Source organism: Hippocampus guttulatus, chromosome 15 (genome assembly GCF_054856545.1).
Source record: "Hippocampus guttulatus isolate MCC_2025c chromosome 15, RoL_Hgut_1.0, whole genome shotgun sequence".
Classification (NCBI taxonomy): domain Eukaryota; kingdom Metazoa; phylum Chordata; class Actinopteri; order Syngnathiformes; family Syngnathidae; genus Hippocampus; species Hippocampus guttulatus.
In genome coordinates, this window is record NC_141275.1 from 4597576 (window position 1) to 4618259 (window position 20684).

At 40.7% G+C, this 20684-nt stretch overlaps 2 protein-coding genes across 4 annotated transcripts in view; one reads left to right on the plus strand and one right to left on the minus strand.

The window, feature by feature from the left end:
• Positions 1 to 5462, plus strand: part of dscama (Down syndrome cell adhesion molecule a) — a 92415-nt gene extending 86953 nt beyond the window's left edge. For both annotated transcript variants that reach the window (XM_086130820.1, XM_086130821.1), the window contains exons 31-33: positions 1442 to 1639; positions 2592 to 2894; positions 3484 to 5462. In XM_086130820.1, coding sequence (XP_085986946.1) covers positions 1442 to 1639; positions 2592 to 2894; positions 3484 to 3863 — 881 coding nt within the window. In that variant the 3' untranslated portion in view covers positions 3864 to 5462. The remainder of the gene's footprint in view (positions 1 to 1441; positions 1640 to 2591; positions 2895 to 3483) is intronic.
• A 490-nt stretch (positions 5463 to 5952) lies between these two features.
• On the minus strand, positions 5953 to 20177 carry pcp4a (Purkinje cell protein 4a). 2 transcript variants are annotated; one of them, XM_086130822.1, is made up of 4 exons: positions 19939 to 20177; positions 11320 to 11368; positions 7671 to 7703; positions 5953 to 7121 (listed from the first exon to the last, which is right to left on the minus strand). In XM_086130822.1, exons 1-4 carry the CDS (start codon positions 19945 to 19947, stop codon positions 6991 to 6993), a joined length of 222 nt encoding a protein of 73 aa, XP_085986948.1. In that variant the 5' UTR covers positions 19948 to 20177; the 3' UTR covers positions 5953 to 6990. The 2 variants fall into 2 exon arrangements, with proteins under 2 accessions (XP_085986948.1, XP_085986949.1); XM_086130823.1 differs by lacking the exon at positions 7671 to 7703 and having other exon boundaries at positions 19939 to 20074.
• Positions 20178 to 20684: the final 507 nt, after the last annotated feature.

Consider the following 20684-nt stretch of genomic DNA (forward strand, 5'->3'; position numbering starts at 1 on the left):
GGTCCACTACCTGCCATCATGCAAAACCTGACACAAATGACAATAAAATGACTGGCCAACCTTATTTCTCAGTCACTGCTATTTTGTACAAAGACAATATTTTACTTTAAATTTTGATATGCATGTAGTATTAGGAGCTTTTTTTGTTTTGCTTTGTTTTTTGTCAATAATGTGGTATTTATCATTTCGTGCGATTAGTATTATGATAATATTGCAGCTTGACGTTTGGATACTGTTACATCCGTTGTGATTCCCATCACTAATATGGACAATATAGTGAAGACAACATGTACTTCAGTATTACTTCTTGAACTTAAATGGAATCACCTTCTAAATACATACCCGTAGTTCAATTTAATCAAAGGTGTATGGCGGCGTTGTGGTCAAGGCCCTTCGCCTCATCCACACCTAAAATGTTCAACCATTGATCATTATTTTGTGCGCTGGGGCAGAGTCAGACTGAGTGCAATTGTTGTTTCACTCAAACTTCATCATGTTAAGTGGCAGCCAACACAACATACCAAGTGTTGTTATATCTAGAATGTCATTTTCTTATGAAGCATTTGTGAATGTCTCAATGTTTCGTCAATTAATGTGTCCCTTGGTAGTCAATGTGAAATTCAAAATGCTAAACACACACAAACTGTTTTTAGAGTCTAAAGTGAGATTAAAAACAGCATCTAATTGTAGATTTTTAATCCACTGTCTTCGTTCAGTGTTGAGTGTTTTAACCTTTTGGGAATGGTGGTGTCATTCTTTAATAGTCTGTATTAGTCTTAAATCTATTCAAGTTGCATTTACTACCAAGGAGAACCACGCTTTTACCTCCATTTGATTTGATTGTTGTAACTGTCTTTTTACTGGAAAGATCATGTAACAGCTGCAGTTTGGGTTCTGACCAGAACAAACTGGTCTATAAATCACCTGTATTCAGGTTTAGGTCCTGAATACATTAAAGAAATGCTGATGGACTATAAACCCCGTATAGCTCTGAAATATGCAAACAGAGTTCAAAGTAAACATGGTGGAGCTGCATTTAGCCGTTATGCAGCACACAAATGGAAAAACCTGCCAGCAGAAGTGAAGTCAGCCCTGAGTTTAAATTCTTTTAAATCCAGGTTAAAAACGTTTCTTTTAGAAATTGCAGAAACCCACTCTTATTTCTTTACTTTTGTTTTGAAAGTTTTCTGTTAGTGTTTAAATGTACATTCTCCGAATTTTTGTAAGCGACTTTTGTTGTTTCTACTTTTTTCTTCTGAATGTTGTTAACTGTTGTATTTGTGAATGTTTGTAGGTGTTGTGTGTCTTTGCTTGTGTGAAGCACATTGAATTGCCTTGTATATGAAATGTGCTATAAAAATAATCTGCCCTGCCTTGCCAAAAAATGTATCCCACCCTCCATGATTTGCATAAACAGATGGACTTTTACTCTTCCTCACAGACCCAACTGCCCGCCGCACAGCCAAAGCTGGCCCGGCTGCTCGCAACCGGTACGCCAGCCAATGGACACTGAACCGCCCACACCCTCCAGTCTCCTCCCACACGCTAAGCACTGACTGGAGGCTGCCCACGCCAAGAGTTGCAGGCTCTGTGGACAAGGAGAGTGACAGCTACAGTGTCAGTCCATCTCAGGATACTGGTCAGCATCTATTTTTATGCATGCAGTGTCATTAACATCAGTAACATCATTGTATTTTCTTTAACAATGTTACCATACATCACAAACACAACTGAAAAAAAAATGGTGGTTGAATTTTATCAATTTGATCAAAAATGGTTGCACAAAATAAGAATCTGTTCTCAGGTACCTTTTTAAAGTAGATGAATACCGTATTTTCCGGATTATAAATCACTCCAGAGTATAAATGACACCAGCCATAAAATGCATTATAAAGAAGAAAAAAAAACATGTCACAGTTTTGGGGGAAGTTTATTTGATAAAATCCAACACCAACAGACTTGTCATCTTGAAAGGCAATTTAAAGTAAAAACAAAATAGAGAACAACGGGCTGAATAAGTGTACGGTATGCTAACGTTACGTGATGCATAAACAACGAACTGAGAACGTGCCTGGTATGTTCACGTAACATATTAAGAGTTATTCAGATAAATATAGCAGAAAGAACATGGTAACAATTTTACCAAACCATCAGTGTCACTCCAAATCACGAAATCCAATGAAATCCTCATCCTCGGTATCACTTTTAAACAACTCTGCCAACTCAGGAGGTTTAAGATGCAGCGCTCCCTCTTCTACGTCGCTTACGTCAGACTCATTGTCAATTTATCAACACTGGCCTTCTTACGGTTCAATGTGAACATAACATGTTAATAATTTCACACATTAGTCACGCCAGAGTATAAATCGCACCCCCAGCCAAACTATGAAAAACTGCAATTTATAGTCCGGAAAATACGGTAGTCTACTTATAAAAATATATCTGGATTTAGATTATTTTTATTATTATTTTTTTTGCAACCACTTGACAAAATAAAATGGAGTAATTGCTACACAACATTTTTTTCAGTACGCAAAGTACCACTGACCCTGTACACTAATATCCTCCGCTAACCTCGGGCCCATATCCAGACCGTGCTCGCAGCAGTATGGTGTCAACGGAGAGCGCTTCCTCCACATACGAGGAGCTAGCCAGAGCCTACGAGCACGCCAAGATGGAAGAACAGCTGCGCCACGCCAAGTTCACCATCACCGAGTGCTTCATCTCCGACACCTCCTCGGAGCAAATGACCGCCGGCACCAACGACTACACTGACAGCCTGACCTCCAGTACGCCGTCTGAATCGGGCATCTGCCGCTTCACTGCTTCCCCGCCCAAGCCTCAGGACGTCAGCCGGGTCATGAACATGGCCGTGCCCAAGGCCCACAGACCGGGTGAGGCAATTGTTGCCAAAGCCCACGGAGCACATCCTGACTCATCATTGACACATACTATCATTTTTAACTTCCTGACAACTCTAAAACCTCAATGTCCTTAATACTAAGCATCATCTTCTAATGTAGTACTGTTGTTGCCAGCAGTAAGTCTTAAATGATGATTTTTCATTGATATGTTTCATTGCTCATTGGTCAGCTGGATAAATGACCAGACTGTACACCTAAACCCTTTCATGCACCCTGTAACCTGACGACATGATAAGCTGTCCACTGTATTAAACGCTGTCCCTGAAAGGGAAAACTTTGCCCATCCACCTCAATTTTGTGATTACATTTAGGCTTTAAAAAAGAAATCCTAGAACACATCCTGGATTTATATTTTCATCAATTAGGAAACACTCACGGTTCGGGTAAAAAGGCCTTAAAAATGTTGTGGGCGAACTCAAAATTTCAATACAACTAACATGATTGCCATAAATGTCAGTAATTGAGATTTTAAAGATTTTCCATCTTAAATGACTGATTAAGGCCCCCAAAAAATACGAGTTGTGTATTTTACACTGTATCCATGTGTTTTGTCCCACAGGTGGCGAGTTGGTTCACCTCCCTCCTTACCTGCGCATGGACTTCCTGTTAAACCGAGGCATGTCCTGCTCAGGGTCATCCAGGGGGTCGGCGAGCGGGGAGAGGGCAGCCATGGGCCAGGCCTGTCTGGAGCCCCAAAAGAGTCGCTCGCTGAAACGGCCATCTCGCATGGCGCCCCCGACACCCACAGAAGCCCCCCAGGCCAGTAGGGACCCAGCGGCCCAGCGGCAGCCCGGCTCAGCTGCCACACTCCCCCACAGAGAGGGTTCCGAGCTGGCCCAGGCCGCCAAGCTCAGCACCTCCCAGGAGTCCCTGCTGGACTCCAGAGGACATCTGAAACAGAGCACCAATCCCTACGCAAAATCCTACACGCTCGTATAACAGCAGGGGGGGTTCTTCGATGGGATTCGAATTCACTCTAACACTGGACTTAACACTCAAGTGCAGTAAACTGTCTCACCACGCAGTTCTGTATATAAGTCCGAGCCCTCCGAGGGTGCGGTCACTTTTACTAATCTACTTTTATTTATTTTAGAACATCCTTTCATCTCCTCTTTGTATTACTTTTCCTCTTTTTTTTCACTTGGAAATGAAAAAACAAAAACAAAAAAATCACTCATCAGAAATGACTGCAGCCAGAGTGTTGCCAAAGAGTAACGGGGAACGTTATTTACTCTTTATTATTGTTCGTTCTTTATAATTGATGAGTGATTATTAATTGTTAGTTGACATCTATTAATAATCATTAAAATGGATTACCATAGCAACAATGTTTTCATGAATAACTTGGACATTTTTGGGGGGTTATTTTTCTGGAGTGGAAGTGGTGGATAAGAAGTCTTTTCTTTTTCCTATGGAATATCGGTGAATGAAACTTGGAACAAAAGAAATTGACACGCATTCACTTTTCAGCTGCTCTCAAATTGTTACTTTTTTTGAAGGAAAAAAAAATCTATTTCCTATGGATGCATGGGGACTGACCAATTCAAAGACAATGACGATTACCATCATAGCTGGACAGCCCAGCCAAGCAATTTGTCACACTTATGAAATGATCCAATGTGAAGATTTATTATTCTTATTACTATAAATATATATATGAAAAGAGAAATCACTTTTATTTGTGGATATTACAGGGAAGAATTGATTTGGTTAATAAAGTCTTTAGTCATGTTTGCACATCTTTATGTTTGAATTAGGAAATGGCGTCTCTGTCGATCTTTCTGTGTCCCATTCTCCAATGGTGCAATATGGAAAAGAAAAAAAAAAGTATATGAAAACTATTGCTCTATACTGTACTGTAATGATGAAAAATAACTATGTTGTGAGTGTACTGGACACATTCCAGCTATGTCTTCAGGTAGTTTGCCACTGCTTGTGTGCCAGGGTGGTTGAGTGGTGTTAGGCTAGAGAACATGGCGGGTTTCCACAACTAATGGTTCACACTTCACAGCGCCCCCAACTCGAGTGTGTCCGAATAGATTCCCCTTCTCTAATGTGCACTAGGAAGAGTCCTTGGGGCTCTCATTCTCCTCAGTAGATAGACTGTTGCTGCATTGCAGTGATGCTCTTCTACAGGGAATAAAGGGAAAAAAAAGTGAGACAATCCAGCGGATCCCCCATTGAAAACTAAAATATCCAAACAGAATTTGGGAAAACCCCGAAAAGTAATTTGATGAGAAATATTTTGTTTGTTTGGTTGTTTTTTTTTTTTTAATGTGGGCTACCCTGGTGCGTTTTGACTTTCTGTTTCTTTCCATTTCTTGCTGAAAGAAGAATATTAGCCATTCTTCTGTGAGGTTATTCTGTCGGTTTCCATGATTCGCTTCATTCCTAACTGTCTTTGTTCTGATGTTTAGTTTTTAATAACAACCAATGTCACATTTTATTTTTGAACATCGGTGTTCACCGTGGTGGCACTGGAATAAAGATAAACTAACACCAAATTTAAATTTGCTGAATAAAATGGCTGTTCCCCAATGCGTGCTGCACAAGTTTGACATGAATGAGGTGAGAATCACGTTGTTGATGATGGTGATTTATTGTAGGTGAGCGGAGACAAGAATCGACTGGAGAGGTCTCGGCACTGATGTACGTACATTAAAAATGCCATGGTCCATCTTCCTCTGTGGATCACGAATTCGCCTGCAGGTGGCATTGGTGGGTGGCATTGGTGTCCTCTCATTCAACCACCAAATTGAAAGGCTGATTTGCAAACAGAGTATCCGAAGCTTTTTTTAAGATTGTTTCTCTTTCTGGAAAAATCTAATCTGGTTTTTCCGTTGTTGAATACTTCCACTGGTTTTATTTTTATGTTTGCACCTCATTTGCAAAGACTGAACACTCAAAATCTTGATGGTCATTATTTTCAAAGCAAGCACAATGGATCGTATAACAAATGATGAACAATGTTAGGATGCCATAAAACCAACAAAAAAACATTATAACCACAATAGAAAAATCAACTTGCACTTTTTCGACATTTATTTATTTCTCCATCTGTTTTTTGGGTGTATACGAACATACTTAACATGCATCTGTGATGGATAATTTTACATATGAGTCAACTTCTAATCAATGTTGAATCGATTGCAAACTGCAGGAAACACATTACACAAAACATCAAATCACAGACACATCAGAAAAGAGACCTATGTACAACCAGATCTCTGACTTTTACAAATGAGGGACATTGATTAGAACACAGGTGTCAAAGTCAAGGCCCGGGGGCAAGATCTGGCCTGTGACATCATTTTACGTGGCCCGCAAAAGCCAATCATGTGCGTCAACTTGCAGGATCCTTGCTCAAATCTGTACCGAAATGTCAAACTGTCGTGGAATAAATGGTTGTGTTACCCTTTCTACACTCACTTGAACAATCATAGATCCAAATATTTGAGTTGACTAATTTCAAAATTTATAATCCATCAATTTGTCATGAACAAGTAATAATGCGATAAGACGATGAAACATTTATTTGGTTTCACTGTCATCACGGCCCTCCGAGGAAAGATGTAACTCCAAAGTGGCCCGCGACAATAATTAGTTTGACATCCCTGAATTAGAATGAAGAACATTGCCCCATTGGCGTGAAAGCACGCGGCCAGAGTCACGTGCTACTAAACATCCGACTTTTTTTTTTTTTGTGGTGAATTATTGCTAATCAAATGGTAAGCCCAGTAAAAGTTTGAAAAACATTTGCGGATTGATGCCGCTGGATTCCCCCAAAAAATCTAAAACAACATCTAAACTTGTGCCTTACATTAACAGCAACGTGGGTATTTTTAATGCAATGATCCACAAACACAATATCCCCAGAATTGCAGAATTATAGGAATGTTCAAAATACGACATCTGAAATATGATGGTAATCAATTCAATAATTATACAATGACTTGAAAACTGTATGGATGAGCACGTCTACAACCTCTGTACGCCTCTTTTAGAGTTCCGGATGGTGCAGTTTGCCAAACATGCAGATGTGAGCAACCAGCTCGCCGCGCCACCCTTATGACTTCACATCCTGCTTCTTCTTCTGGAATTTCCTGAACTGCGACTGGATCGCCACAGCGGCCTTCTCCGTCTGCGGGTTGTCCATATCGATATCGAAGTCCTCTGGGATGTTAGTCCTCTTTTCATCTGCAGAGAAATAGTTGATGATCACCAGCCAGCAGACTTATAACAAATTATTTTGACAATTTCTACTTAAGCTCAGGATGGACGATCTGTAAATGTTTCATGATTCATTCTTGAACCCTTTCAGGGACAGCGGTTACGACAGTGGACATCTTATCATGTTATCAGGTTACAAGGTGCATGAAAGGGTTAACTATTACACTTATTTTGTATGGGAGATTCTCCTTCAGAGCATTCCCATACAAATATTAATATTGTCGTCATAACCGTGTTGTTTGCTGGTTCGTTATAATCTTGACATGAACTTTTCAGACTATTTCATCCCTCGTGTGGTGTAAAGTGTTCGTAACAGAGGAGAACTGGGCAAATGAAAGGGACAGGAGGGAAGTACTGATGACGGAGGCACACAAAGTGCGTGAGTCATGTGTTCACAAGGCACCATTCAAATGAATGTGGTTGCAATTCCCTGCACAGCATACAGGTGGACCGTGCAGTGAATTGTGATCGTGCTGACCTCCCTCGTGTATTCTGACATGGGCAGGCCTTACTCACATTTAGTCGCGACTTTTTGTTGGCCTTGGCGCCCTTGGGATGGAACGTGACAGTAGAATCAATTCAAATGTCATGACACACACATGCACACGCATTAATATACTTCAGGGGATCAATTTCCTACACACCACAAACTATATTCCATTTTATAAGCACATCACTCTTTCACTAGTGTGTTGTGCTGCTAGCTGAATGAATCAAATTGCCAAAGTGCAAGATGGAAATACAGTATTCCCATAAGAGGATCGTGAAAGGTCAAATTCAAATTGGCTCCCAGGAGAACTTGAGTAAGAAGCACATCCAGTGACTTGATGCAAGCCTTATGTTGAGAATACTGAGTAAACAAACCAAATAGTGACACATTATTTTCAGGGAAAGAAAAATTAGCTTTCTTAGCATCCTTGCAGTTCTCTCCATTCATCTTGGATGGAAATGCAATATCCTTATTGAACATGTGACATTTTGCACACTGGAGCAAGATCAACACTACAAAATGACTGATGAAAAAATAGACAATGACGAGCAAATAATTACCGTATTTTCCATACTATAAGGCGCACCTAAAAACATTCAATTTTCTCAAAGCTGACAACGCGCCTTATAATCCGATGCACCTTATATATGTTGTTACAGTCTCTTTACATTCCCCATTGAGTAGTTTCCCTCTTCGTGTCCCTATGCCATCTAGTGGTGATTATTAGCAGGAACCAAAACTTCTGTTCTATGCGCCTTATAATGCAGTGTGACCTATATAAAAAAAAAAAACAGTTTTAAAATAGGCCATTCATTGAAGGTGTGCCTTATAATCCGAAGGGCCTTATAATGCAGAAAATACTGTAACCTTCCCGACCCTGGTGGTATGTACCCTCAAAACTATAAGCATTTAATGTTGCTACACTGATACATTGGGTAAGAGAGTGTCAGAGGTTTTCTTGGACAAAGTGAAAGAAATGACTCGGCACACAGGGAAAATTAACGGCGGTTGTTGCCCCGGTAATCACGCTCAGAGTTCCCTGTCCGCCAGTTTGAACTTTTATTGTTTTACATATGCAAAATACAAGAAAAACACTGCCCCCCTCAGTATTGCATCTGCTTTTTGCAGATGATGTGGTGCTGTTGGCTCCTTCAAATAGGGCTCTCCAACTCTCACTGGAGCGTTTCGCAGCCGAGTGTGAAGCGGTTGGGATGAAAATCACCACCTCCAAATCTGAAACCATGGTCCTCAGTCGGAAAAGGGTGGAGTGCCCCCTCCGGGTCGGGGGAGAGATCTTGCCCCAAGTGGAGGAGTTTAAGTATCTTGGGGTCTTGTTCACGAGTGAGGGCAGGAGGGAGCAAGAGATCGACAGGCGGATCGGTGCAGCGTCTGCTGTGATGCGGACGTTGTATCGGTCTGTCGTGGTGAAGAAGGAGCTGAGCCGAAAGGCGAAGCTCTCAATTTACCGGTCGATCTACGTTCCAACCCTCATCTATGGTCACGAGCTATGGGTCGTGACCGAAAGAACGAGATCCCGGATACAAGCGGCCGAAATGAGTTTTCTCCGCAGGGTGTCCGGGCTCTCCCTTAGAGATAAGGTGAGAAGCTCGGTCATCCGGGAGGGGCTCAGAGTCGAGCCGCTTCTCCTCCACATCGAGAGGAGCCAGATGAGGTGGCTTGGGCATCTGATTCGGATGCCTCCTGAACGCCTCCCTGGTGAGGTGTTCCGGGCATGTCCCACCAGGAGGAGACCCCGAGGAAGACCCAGGACACGCTGGAGTGACTATGTCGCCCAGCTGGCCTGGGAACGCCTCGGGATCCCCCGGGGAGAGCTGGAAGAAGTAGCTAGGGAGAGGGAAGTCTGGGCTTCCCTGCTAAAGCTGTTGCCCCCGCGACCCGGCCCCGGATAAGCGGTAGAAGATGGATGGATGGATGGATGGCACTGCCCCCGATATTTTCATACCGCGCCCCCGGTCCGGCCCCTCGGTAGTGATTGGTTACCTTGGTTTAAGCTTTGAACCACGCGTTCGTTGACGCTTTTCTGTCTGGTCTACAATGAATCAACAAGTTGTAGACTTTGCAGATGACAAATGTCGCCTGGGCGCGACAGGCGTTCTCAAACCGTCTTTTGATGTTCAACAACGCTTTGTTCCCAAATTGTTTATTCCCACTTTGTGACCGAGTCTACCCTTCTTCCCTTTGTCCGCCCTCTTGCTTTGACGTGATAATTGTGGACTTCAAAAGCCCTCCGCCCAGACGGCCGACGCCTTTGCGCACAGGCATTTGGGGGCGCTGGATACGCACCCAAACGTCTAGACGTGCCCAAATTAAATGAAGCTTTAAACATGATACAATTTTGCTCATAGATTTCTCCACCAGAGAGTGAATGAAGAGGACAGGCCAAATAAATGCAGGTCACGCCTGTTTCGGTTTCCATTAAACTGTCTTGAATCCCTTCTGACCACTGCCGGGCACGTTTCATCACCTCAAACGTTTGCAAATTAATCTACTCAAACATGAAGCCTGTTATCAGCCAGCCCAGGAGAAGAGGGTTGGTGACAAATGTTCTCCACATTTTCTTTGACTGCATGCACTGTCTGTTTAGGGAGGCCGTGTAGCCGTTTAGCTGTGAATACATTGCTATGAACCTACTGCAGCTTTCGTGTGATGAGGGGTTGCGGAGTAGAAGACTCTAACAGCTAATAAATCTTCAGTTTCTTTTGCATTCAACAGTCTTTTCCCAGTGCTCACTCCAATTACAATATTTGACAATTCTTAATTTCAATTGTATTTTAATTCCAAAGTATACACAATGAACATGAGTGGAAATGGTACGGTTCCCTGTGGTGCCCCTATATTTGAGCATGACAAATTCTGATTTTAAATAACTGACAGCAGCAAAGAACAAAATTAAATGACCACTTTATTTTTTCTCGAAAAAGCTCAGCCTAATTCAATGATATTGAATTGGCAATTGTACTCCAAAATGTTTAAATGCAACTCAATTAGAGGGGGAAAAAAATGTGACTGTGTAAGAATTATTCAACCAATTTTACTGTGTACTTCCACCGCCTGAAGCTAGGCAATGGGGAGAAAAAAAGGCATTCACTACTTTTAGTTTCCTCTTTCATCACATATTCTAATTTTGCAAGGTGGCAGTTTTTTTTTTTTAACTTTGTGCCATTTATGAGTTTCAAAGGCTCCTGCCAAAAAGGGGAAGCTAAAATGTATTGTTTAAACACTGGAGGGATTTGAATTACATTAAAAAACACCAACAATACTACGCGACCCAGTTTGGAAAGTAGGTCTTTGCAGTGGATTACAACCATTTCCACTGCGGTTTGTTGTTTTTCGTGTAATTGTCGGACACTTATACATAATTCTCCCTCTGAGACAGAATGATGTTTATGTGTTATTGTAATAAAGGGAGACATCATAGTGAGTCCCTATTTTTACAGCAATGACTAACATCCATTTTAGATTTCATACAGAGCATTGAATTATTGATTTATTGGGAAATCATTGTACAAATAAACGTCAGAATCCCACTGTGTGTGTGTCTGTATGTGTGTGTGTGTGTGTGTGTGTGAGACAGGGAAGTGTATCTGTCTAGGTTCTTGCATCCTCTCTGTTTAGGGACAAACATCAACATGAAATATGATGATCAATACTTACCTTGGCCCGCAGATGGTTTGCTTCCAGTTATGGCTGTTGACATTTGTTTCTGTGAATACACATTTAGCAAGATGTAATTCAAATAAATATATCATAGAGATTAAATAATTGGGAAAAATATTCATTTCAACATCCTATCCATGAGAATGTCACAAAACACACTTGACAGAAATGTATCATCAATAGAGTGTGTAGGATTCTAGTCCAACTGATTGATTTAATGAATTACGTCTCTGGATGAAGCGCCTGTATAATGATAAAATTTTTCATTTTTCAATAGTGCTTATCGTTATTAGAGTCGCATAGCCGCATTTGAGCTGGACCCGATCCCAACTGACTTGGGCCAGGTCACCAGCCCAACACAGGATACATACAGTACTTGTACAGACAAACAACCATTCACACTCACATTTACACCTTTGGACAATTTTAGTGTCTTCAATGAATCTAACATGCATGATTTTGGAATGTGGACGGAATCTGAATTACCCAGGGAAAGCCCCGTGAGACAGACTTGTTAATCACTAATCATCTACCGTGCAGCTATCCTATTAAATACATTACCTTCATCATCATCATCATAATAGTAATAGTCCAAATTTCCCGGTCAGCTGAGATAGGCTCCAGCTCACTCTCCACCCAAATGTTGGCAAGCGCTCAAGAAAAAAAATGGGTGTACAGTATAAAAATAAACGTTTTTATATTGCACTGTTCAAAAGTCACGTATTACGTCGCTATATTTTCGTATTTTAACCAGTGCGTGGCTTGAGACAAAGCCCTGTCAAAAAATGCTGCATCTTCAAAATAGATGTTATCTTCTAAACTGGTACAGCAGTAGCATGTTCGCTCTGCCTGTTCTCAGAGCTCCCAGCTATTCTCCCCCTGACAGGCCGACGTTGCACCACAACCAAAATCACCAAATGTACTCAGCTTGAAAAAAATAAGACCGCTTTGAATAAGCAAAGATGTTCCAGCATCTGGGTTGCTACAGCTGCTTCATTCAGATTCAATTTGTTCACTCTCAAAGCACATGCAGAACTATTCCCGGTATCCTCGTATCTTTCTTCCCCAAGATGAATGATATCAATGCACGAGACGGGTGATTTGATTTTGCTCCTGAGCTATTTGATTTGTTTCCCCAGCAGAAAGCATCACTGTCTCACCCAGCTCGACCTGAATTATTAATCCGGTGCCTCCACCACTGAATTTGAAAGAGCAGAGCAGATTTGATGAATGAGGGTAAACAAGGGACAATTAGATTTCCACAGCCACAAAAAAGGGAAACTGTTTGACAGTGTGACCATCTGTTTTAATATGTACACATCCTGTGTCCGTCCTTCAAGGATTCTAGGCATACTGATTGATCTCATCAATTTGTGGTCTGGAGCAGTATTGCCACACAGTGAAAGTGCCATATATTATATCTATACCCAGAAGTACACATGAGATGCTCAAGTGCAGAATCAACTCCTGCTAACAGTTTGAGTGCAATCTTATATGAACCCTTTTGGGGACAGAGGTTACTATAGTGGACAGTTTATCATGTTATCAGGGGACAGGGTGCATGAACGGGTTAATGATGCAACGCCGTCAAGATGTAAGATTGTAGACAAATGCAATTAAATAAAATTAAAAAGCACACATCCTTTGTGAAAGATCGTATGTCACATGAAACAATTCCCGATCCACATTTTTTTTGTTATAATAGATCGTTAAGTCCACAGGTAGTGAGGTAATGACAGATGTTGTTAGTGTTCGACACCAGAGCAATGGATTGGACTGTGTTAAGTGCTTTTTTTGTTTCACAGTGGCATTTGACATTCAATAATTTATTGGTACCTTTAGGGCCTAAAGGTACCAATAAATTGTTGTCAAACTCATTTTAATTTGTGTTTCACTTATGACTGAAACCATAGCAAGAAGTCAAGAATAACTGTAGATTCAACTATTGTTTAAGTTAATATCATGAGGGGTTTGGTCATAAGATAATGCTGAGAATATATCTCTTATTTATTACATTGGAGAAATTAAACATTTTGGTAGCCATTTTAGAAAGGATCATGGAAGTTGACATGTTTGAGCTGCTCTCGCGGGCCACATAAAATGATGTGGCGGGCCAGATTTGGCCCCCATGCCTTTAGTTTGACACCGCTGCTTTAGGGGCTCAAAGTACTTGGAAAAGTGATATAATTGTAATGATAACATCACCATATATTTTTTTTTCTAAATACTGGGATGAATCCATAAGGACTTGAGTGTGGATGGTTGATGGGGTTGTAGTTTCGTATTTTGCAGGCAAAAGAAATTGTAACTATATGTGTTGGAGAGATGCGAGTCTTTATCTTCATGATCGCCTTTAACAATGCGCCCAACCTCAGCTCGAGGGTGCAATACTATTATGGCAACTTCTCAAAAGAATTTCAACTGCAATGGCCAACTTCACTTGCATTAAACATCTCCTTTGACTTATATCATTAACCATATATTTCTCACCCTACTGCAAATTGTATTTTTGTTACTTCTTGTTTGACCAAAAATCAAGAAATGGCGTCTAGTTCTGATAAAATGGTTGCAATTTCTCCATACACAGAAAGAAATCTGACTGAGTTTTCTACTCCTCAGACTTTTTTTTACTATGTATGTGTGTGTTGGGCAGCTCTGTTCTGATAAAATAGAGATTATTTTTGTCTTCAAGTGAATGAAGTATCAAAGGTGAGCCAAAGATAGAACACAGTGAAAACAGCAATTCTTTGTTTCAAAGTAAAATAGCCTTTCTTCATTTGGGCATCATCTAATTATTGTTTGGCATTTGTTCTGCCATAATATTTCAAATATACAGTAGTCGTACAGCATCTCTCGGCCAGTACGACTACCTCAGTGATGATTATAAAAAGGGGTGGGGGTGGGGGTGTTCATCCATTCAAAATGTTATTCGCATTACTGTGCTACTAACATGGATTGTGAGAAGAAGGGGACATTTGCATTTAAATTCAAAAGAAAATTTCAGACCCACTGGAGCAAATATCATTTTAGATGATTTTCGTGGCCACTCTTGCTTGCCAGCTTACAGGTTTAGCGCTTGCTCAAATGCGTCAGTCAAATTTATTAGCCAAACATGTAAATCACACAAAATTATGTGTGCCAGATAAATACCATTCCTGTAATACCGATGTTTATGAATAAATATGGAGAATCATTATTTTACAATAAATCAAAAAGAGATCATCAAACAACTGACTTGGGTCTGAAAGAGAGTGAGTTGAAAAAGGAGATTTGGTCAGGCTAAGCCTCTCAGGCAGGTCACTCTGAACTCTTTTTAATCTTCATTTTGGAGCTTGGAAGATTTTTAATCTCAGTTTTAGATCAGGACACATTTCGGTTGAGACAAGGTGAAAAGATGTGTGATGTAATCAGAAAAGACTCCGGTGCACGACGTGTGACAATATAACATTTCCATCATGTCCAGTTCATTTGGCCCTTAGTGTTCACTGGTCCTTGCCCCCACATACCAAAAACATGCATGACCCGTAATGAATTACAGACTAATATAAAATTACGTGTACTGTCCAATGTTATGTGCATTTTGGCCGAAGCATTTGTTTTCCTTGAGTCTGCTCAAAGTTGCGTCGCTAGAGGCAGCGAGCCCGACAAATGGATGACATTACTTTCACGAATAATTATGTCTCACTGTCGATTTTGTTCTCACTGCCACAAGCGACTTACAATTTGAAAATTTTTGATTAACAGCACCGTTCGTTTCCTCTTGAGAATTCAAACAGTATTTATTCAGAATTATGTCTCAGTCTGGGTTGCAATTATTTATTTATAGTCATATGTCACACGGTGAGGGATACAACGCTAAGGGTCTTGGCGTCCAGGACATGAAGACATGTTGCATGGCACTGCCTTCCTTGAATAGCTTTTTAGAACTTTCATTTCAATGCAGCCTTTTGAATATTTTAAATGACATAAAATACTCTGGGCAGCCCGGTGGTCCAGTGGTTAGCACGTCAACCTCGCGGTGCAGAGGTCCCTTGTTCAATTCCAGCTATGACCTCCCTGTGTGGAGTTTGCATGTTCTCCCCGAGCCTGCGTGGGTTTTCTCCGGGTACTCCGGTTTCCTCCCACATTCCAAAAACATGCATGGCAGGCTTATTGAACACACTAAATTTTCCCTAGGTGTGAGTCTGAGCGCGGATGGTTGTTTGTCTCTTTGTGCTCTGCGATTGGCTGGCAACCGGTTCAGGGTGTCCCCCGCCTACTGCCCAAAGATGGCTGGGATAGGCTCCAGCACCCCCCGCGACCCTTGTGAGGATAAGTGGATCGGAAAATGGATGGATGGATAAAATACTCTCACGCTGTTTTGCTGCTATATGCTTAACTTTAACCCTTTTCATGCAACCCTGTAACCAGATCACATGATAAGCTGTCCACTGTGGTAACCGCTGTCCCTGAAAAGGTTAAAAGGTTGTCGACTCTTTTCTGCATGTGTGGATTTTGCAACCCACTGCATGCAAATTAGTCATCTTCCTTACTATTATATTGTAATCAATCCCCCGATGTCAGCCTGCGATAGAAGTAACCCCCTCGTGCAAGATGGTACGGATGATAGTTGTGCCATGTGAGGATATACTGTATCGCAACTAGACAGTGTTCACCCATAAAAACTGTCAACATTTGTATAGCAGAAGACTGCGTCAACAGAGCGAACGAGAGAGCGCGTGAAGTTGTTGGTTTGTGGACTATTTTTGGTTCCCCTGGTAGTTCATGCTCCCCAGAGAGATACCATGCTGCACTCAGGATCTATTAACATTTAACTAGGAGACAGCAAAAGTGGGTCACAGACAGCTCATCCGAGCACCGTTACAACCCTTCAGCGGCCTCTCCACCACCAGAGTGAGTGGCAGTCTCAGATTCCTGCTGTTGGACTGACTGAACATATCCACGTGAGAGAGTACAAGAAGCAGTCTATTGTGGATTTATTTACAGTGTACAGTTTAGATCTTTTTAATACTGTCCCAAAATAGCTTTTGCAAATAAAAAGGAAAACTGAATCTTTGATGATGTAACGAATTGGTGGAACGAAAAACAGTCATCGGACCTATACTTGGGCTTTAAAAAAGAATGGTTTAAGATATCAATTTTGAATCTGCATTTCATTTTCACTGCTAAACCTTATTGTCTGATGTATTATGGGGGCTTTTATGTGAGCATCTGCTGCTGGCACAGCTCGTCCCTGAAGTGAAAGTGGCTTAAAAAAAACGAGCTACAAAGACATTTTACAGATTTAGGAGAAAGTTCCAGCATCAAGTCCAGGGCAAAAAAAATTTGAGAAAATAATCCGACAATTGGATTGCTATTTTTCCAAATATATTGCAATCACAGTCGACCGTGAGGAAAAAATATAAACCACGCTTCTTCTCAATTGTAAAAGGCCTAAATGCCTTGCAGAAGCCTTGCAGGCATCAGTATTGCAAGAATGAATTCCTCCACCCCCCTTTTTTAACCCTTTCATGCACACTGTAACTGTTAACACGATAAAATGTCCACTGTCGTGACCGCTGTCTCTGAAAGGGTTAAGCATTTCTTCTCCATCGTGTTTTGCATGAGCTGAGCCTATCCAAGGGGCAGAGAGCACTCTGGACTGGTCGCCATCCAATTGCAGAGCACAGATTGACAAACAACCATTCACATACACACCTTTGAAGAATTTAGACTACTAACTTTACCTAAGATGCATGTTTTTGGGGAAAAAAGTTGAGAATAAATAAAAATAAACCTATTTTCAATTTGTGAGCGCAGTCTTCAAAACATCCACAAATCCTTCGCATTTGTGGCAAAACTTTGTCACTCTAAAATTCTACTTTAGTATTGGAATTAGCTCTTTTTTTTCCTATGGACCATTTGCCTAGGTTTATCTGTCCTTTGTTTTTAAGAAGTTGACTGAGAGCACAAGGGCCTAATGGCAGTTTAGGTGGATTACAGATTATTTCTTTGTTCTCTCTGTTCATTGTTTGAAGAAGGATTAAGGTCGGTCTCCAGAAAGAATCACAGATTAAAATGTATACATATACTGTGTATATATATATATATACCGGTATATATATATATATATATATATGTATGTATGTATGTATGTATGTATGTATGTATGTATGTGTGTGTGTGTGTGTGTGTGTGTGGGATTATATTCTGATCACCATGTACCATGCTGAATTTTTTTAATTATCTGTTTTGTTGCAGACCACCATGAATTTATCAATGCGAAGTCAGCAAAAGCCCAAAAAAGAAATAAATAAATCCATCCACTGACACTTTTCCCAATCTCATTGTATTGTCCTTTTTTCACTGATCAGCAGCTTCTAAGACTCTTATCTAGTTAATTTAATATATCGGGCTCAAGTCTACTTTGGCTGATGAAACAAACCCTAGGCAACACTCTCAGCATAATTAAACTAGGTGGCAGATAAATATAGCTAAGGTCACTCAAATTTTGATGCATTGATTGTAGGGTGTCAGTAAAAGAGGGCTAAAAATATACTGTATATTTTAAGTGGTTTTATTAAGGTGAGAAACAGTTCACGTAACAAGTTCACATTATACCTTCCTATGAGCATTAATTCAATTAATTCAACAAATGTACATGTAATATAGCAAGGATATCCTGTTGTTCTGTCAACTTGGATGTTTTCTTTTAAATGCACTGACTAAGGATGTAATTAAATCAATAAGAGGTGTTCAACAAACTGCTGTTCAAATCGTGACAGGATGTACAGTAGTAAAGACAGAGGCATCTGATGTTTTGATTCGGGTTTTTTTTTTTGGCCTACTCCTCTTCCGTAGAAATTCACATCTGACAAACAGAGGCAAAATCTGAGAAAAAAAATGTCGAATGAAAGCACTTGTAGCACAGTTAATATGTAGGCAAATGGGATCTTCGACATAGAATTCTATTTTGTGTCAGGCGCGAGACAGTCTAAATCTGGAAGGGGTGTGTTAGACTAACTTTTCACTAAAATTGAGGTACTTATGCAGACCCGTGCAAGCTGGGTTCAGAGTAGTGCTTTTTAAAAAGGGAGTTTTGCGCCGTAATAGGCTTGCACACAGCCGACTTGTTCCTCCTCTCTTCAAGACTATAATGTCAAACATACAGTATCAAATATACACTACAAGACTAAAAGCTCAATGTATTGCATCACCCGCACAGGTGCATGCCTTACGCGGGTAATCCTCTCAAGGGCAGTAATCATTCACCAGATAGCTTGTTTTACTGACCTTGAAAAAGAAGGTAAGAAAAAGTTGAAAAATCTTACTGCGACAAAAACATAAATAGTTAATTGGTAGATACGATCACTCAATATGGTTTAAGTGTTTTTTTAGTAAAAACATATTAAAAGTCCTGCGATTGGCTGGCAACCTGTACAGGGTGTAGCCCGCCAACTAACCCGAAGATAGCTGGTGCAAGCTCCGGCATGCCCATGATCCTCGTGAGGATAAGTGACTCAGATAATGGATGGAACAATGGAAGTCCCACGGACCACAGGCTATGTGTCGAGCTCCACCTTATTGTACTCTTATTGTACCTCTTGTTTACAGGCAAACAAACAATGAGTATTTCAATGTTTACAACAAATAATTGCAGACACCATTAAAATACTACACTGTAGTCTCGGACTCATTGAAATGACTCATCCTAGTGACGGGATGCTGAAATGAACCAAGTGAGGCAGTGCTGCCTGTATCCCATCCAGCATGTTTTTACGCTGCATTTAGCGCCAGTGCAGAATGTCAAAGTGGAGCCGCGTTGAGCCATTTTATGCCTTCAAGTATGGTCATGCACTTGCTATCATGTTTCCATTTGTCAGTCATTACTGCTGGTCATTCCCTCAAAAGTTTGTATTCATGTCACAATTGTCTCGTCACAACAGCACCATGTCAGCTGGACAGTGAAAGACAGTACAAGAGAATTGTCATTTAATTAGGAGTGAAATTAGACTGAGCAGCCACAACAGTTAGAAACAGTTGCCCCATTTGATGACCAAAATTGGGAAACTGCATCAAATATTGTTTTACATAATAGCTGATAATGTGCAGTTTTATACAGTTACAACTTGCAGTGGTGTTTAAGTGTACACAATTTAAGAGAAAGATGTTCGTAATATTTTGGTTAGCTCATTTGACTACACAATAGGGCTTAATTAAAAAACACCTATTAGAGTGCATTGCAAGTTACACCCACAGCATCAAACAGTAAATTAGCACCTCTTTGAGAGTATCCATGAGAATTATCTTTGTAATGGCAGAAATTACATTAGGCTATTATAATTTATTTTATTATGGCAAGTATTGTTGTTTGTTTGGTTTTTTGTATCTCACTCTAGATCAGGTTTAAAAGTCACAACAGAACACAATCACGTCAATTTCTGTTCTAACAAAAACTAGCGCTTCACCAAAACCATCATTAAAATGAACCGGATTCCTAAATGTGTCTATCTGCACATTATTCCATCGTTAACTAAACAGAAGGTTCTGAAATGAATATCATACAGTTTTGCGTGGAAAATGCCTCAAAAAAGTGTTTTTATTTTTTTTTTCTTCTTCTGCTTCTGGGAAACCTACCTCACTCATGGCTGCGCAGTGTGCGTGGGTCGAGTTATTAGCGTCCCCTGATGCCTCCAACTAAGAATCCTCTTTTAAGGGCTCCTCTCTCAGATATGTTGGCTTTTATACGGGATGCGTAGCTTTTTTTTTCTCTCCTCCTCGCGTCAATCCACAGGTCCGATAAGTGAGTCTATAGCGCCACGCTGTGGACCAACCGTCAATTACATGCCTCGTGTTTTGCCGTCAGGCAAATTCAGTGTTTTCGAATGGCAAAAATAAACTTACCCCATGCCTATGCAACCTGATTGTTTTCATAAGAGTTTGGGCAAGCTACTTACTTAAAAGCTTAAAAGCTACAATTAATTCTACAATAAATAAGGCTTCGTTTCATTGAAGCTACCTATCAGAGAAATTCAGCAAGCTATAATAAATCAAGAAAAGCAGTTGTCATCGTCGTCCACCGGGGATGAAAAGGCGTCTTAAATGGACCTCGTTAGTTAACCACATTTAGAACGTACACAGCCATAATAACTCATCTTACCCTAAATACCTATCCAGACCACCGAACAAAAGAACCTAAAAAATGGTTGGCAGACAATAACGGGGCACATACAGTATAGAGACAGACAGGGTGGCTCTAGAAATTAGAAGAAAACAAAATGACGCTTTAGGCCTCTCGATGTTAATGGTCACGAATAGAAAATAGTTTTAAGGGTCCTTTCGCTCATGGGCCTTCAAGAAACCTGACCAATTCAGTCACCCGT

What these genes read in the sequence shown, in the direction of transcription:
- pcp4a (XM_086130822.1), bottom strand. An exon ending in CAAACCATCTGCGGGCCAAG is followed by an intron (nt 7,704 to 11,319) that starts GTAAGTATTGAT and finishes TTCCATCCCAAG; the next exon opens with GGCGCCAAGGCCAACAAAAA. An exon ending in ACAAAAAGTCGCGACTAAAT is followed by an intron (nt 7,122 to 7,670) that starts GTGAGTAAGGCC and finishes ATTTCTCTGCAG; the next exon opens with ATGAAAAGAGGACTAACATC.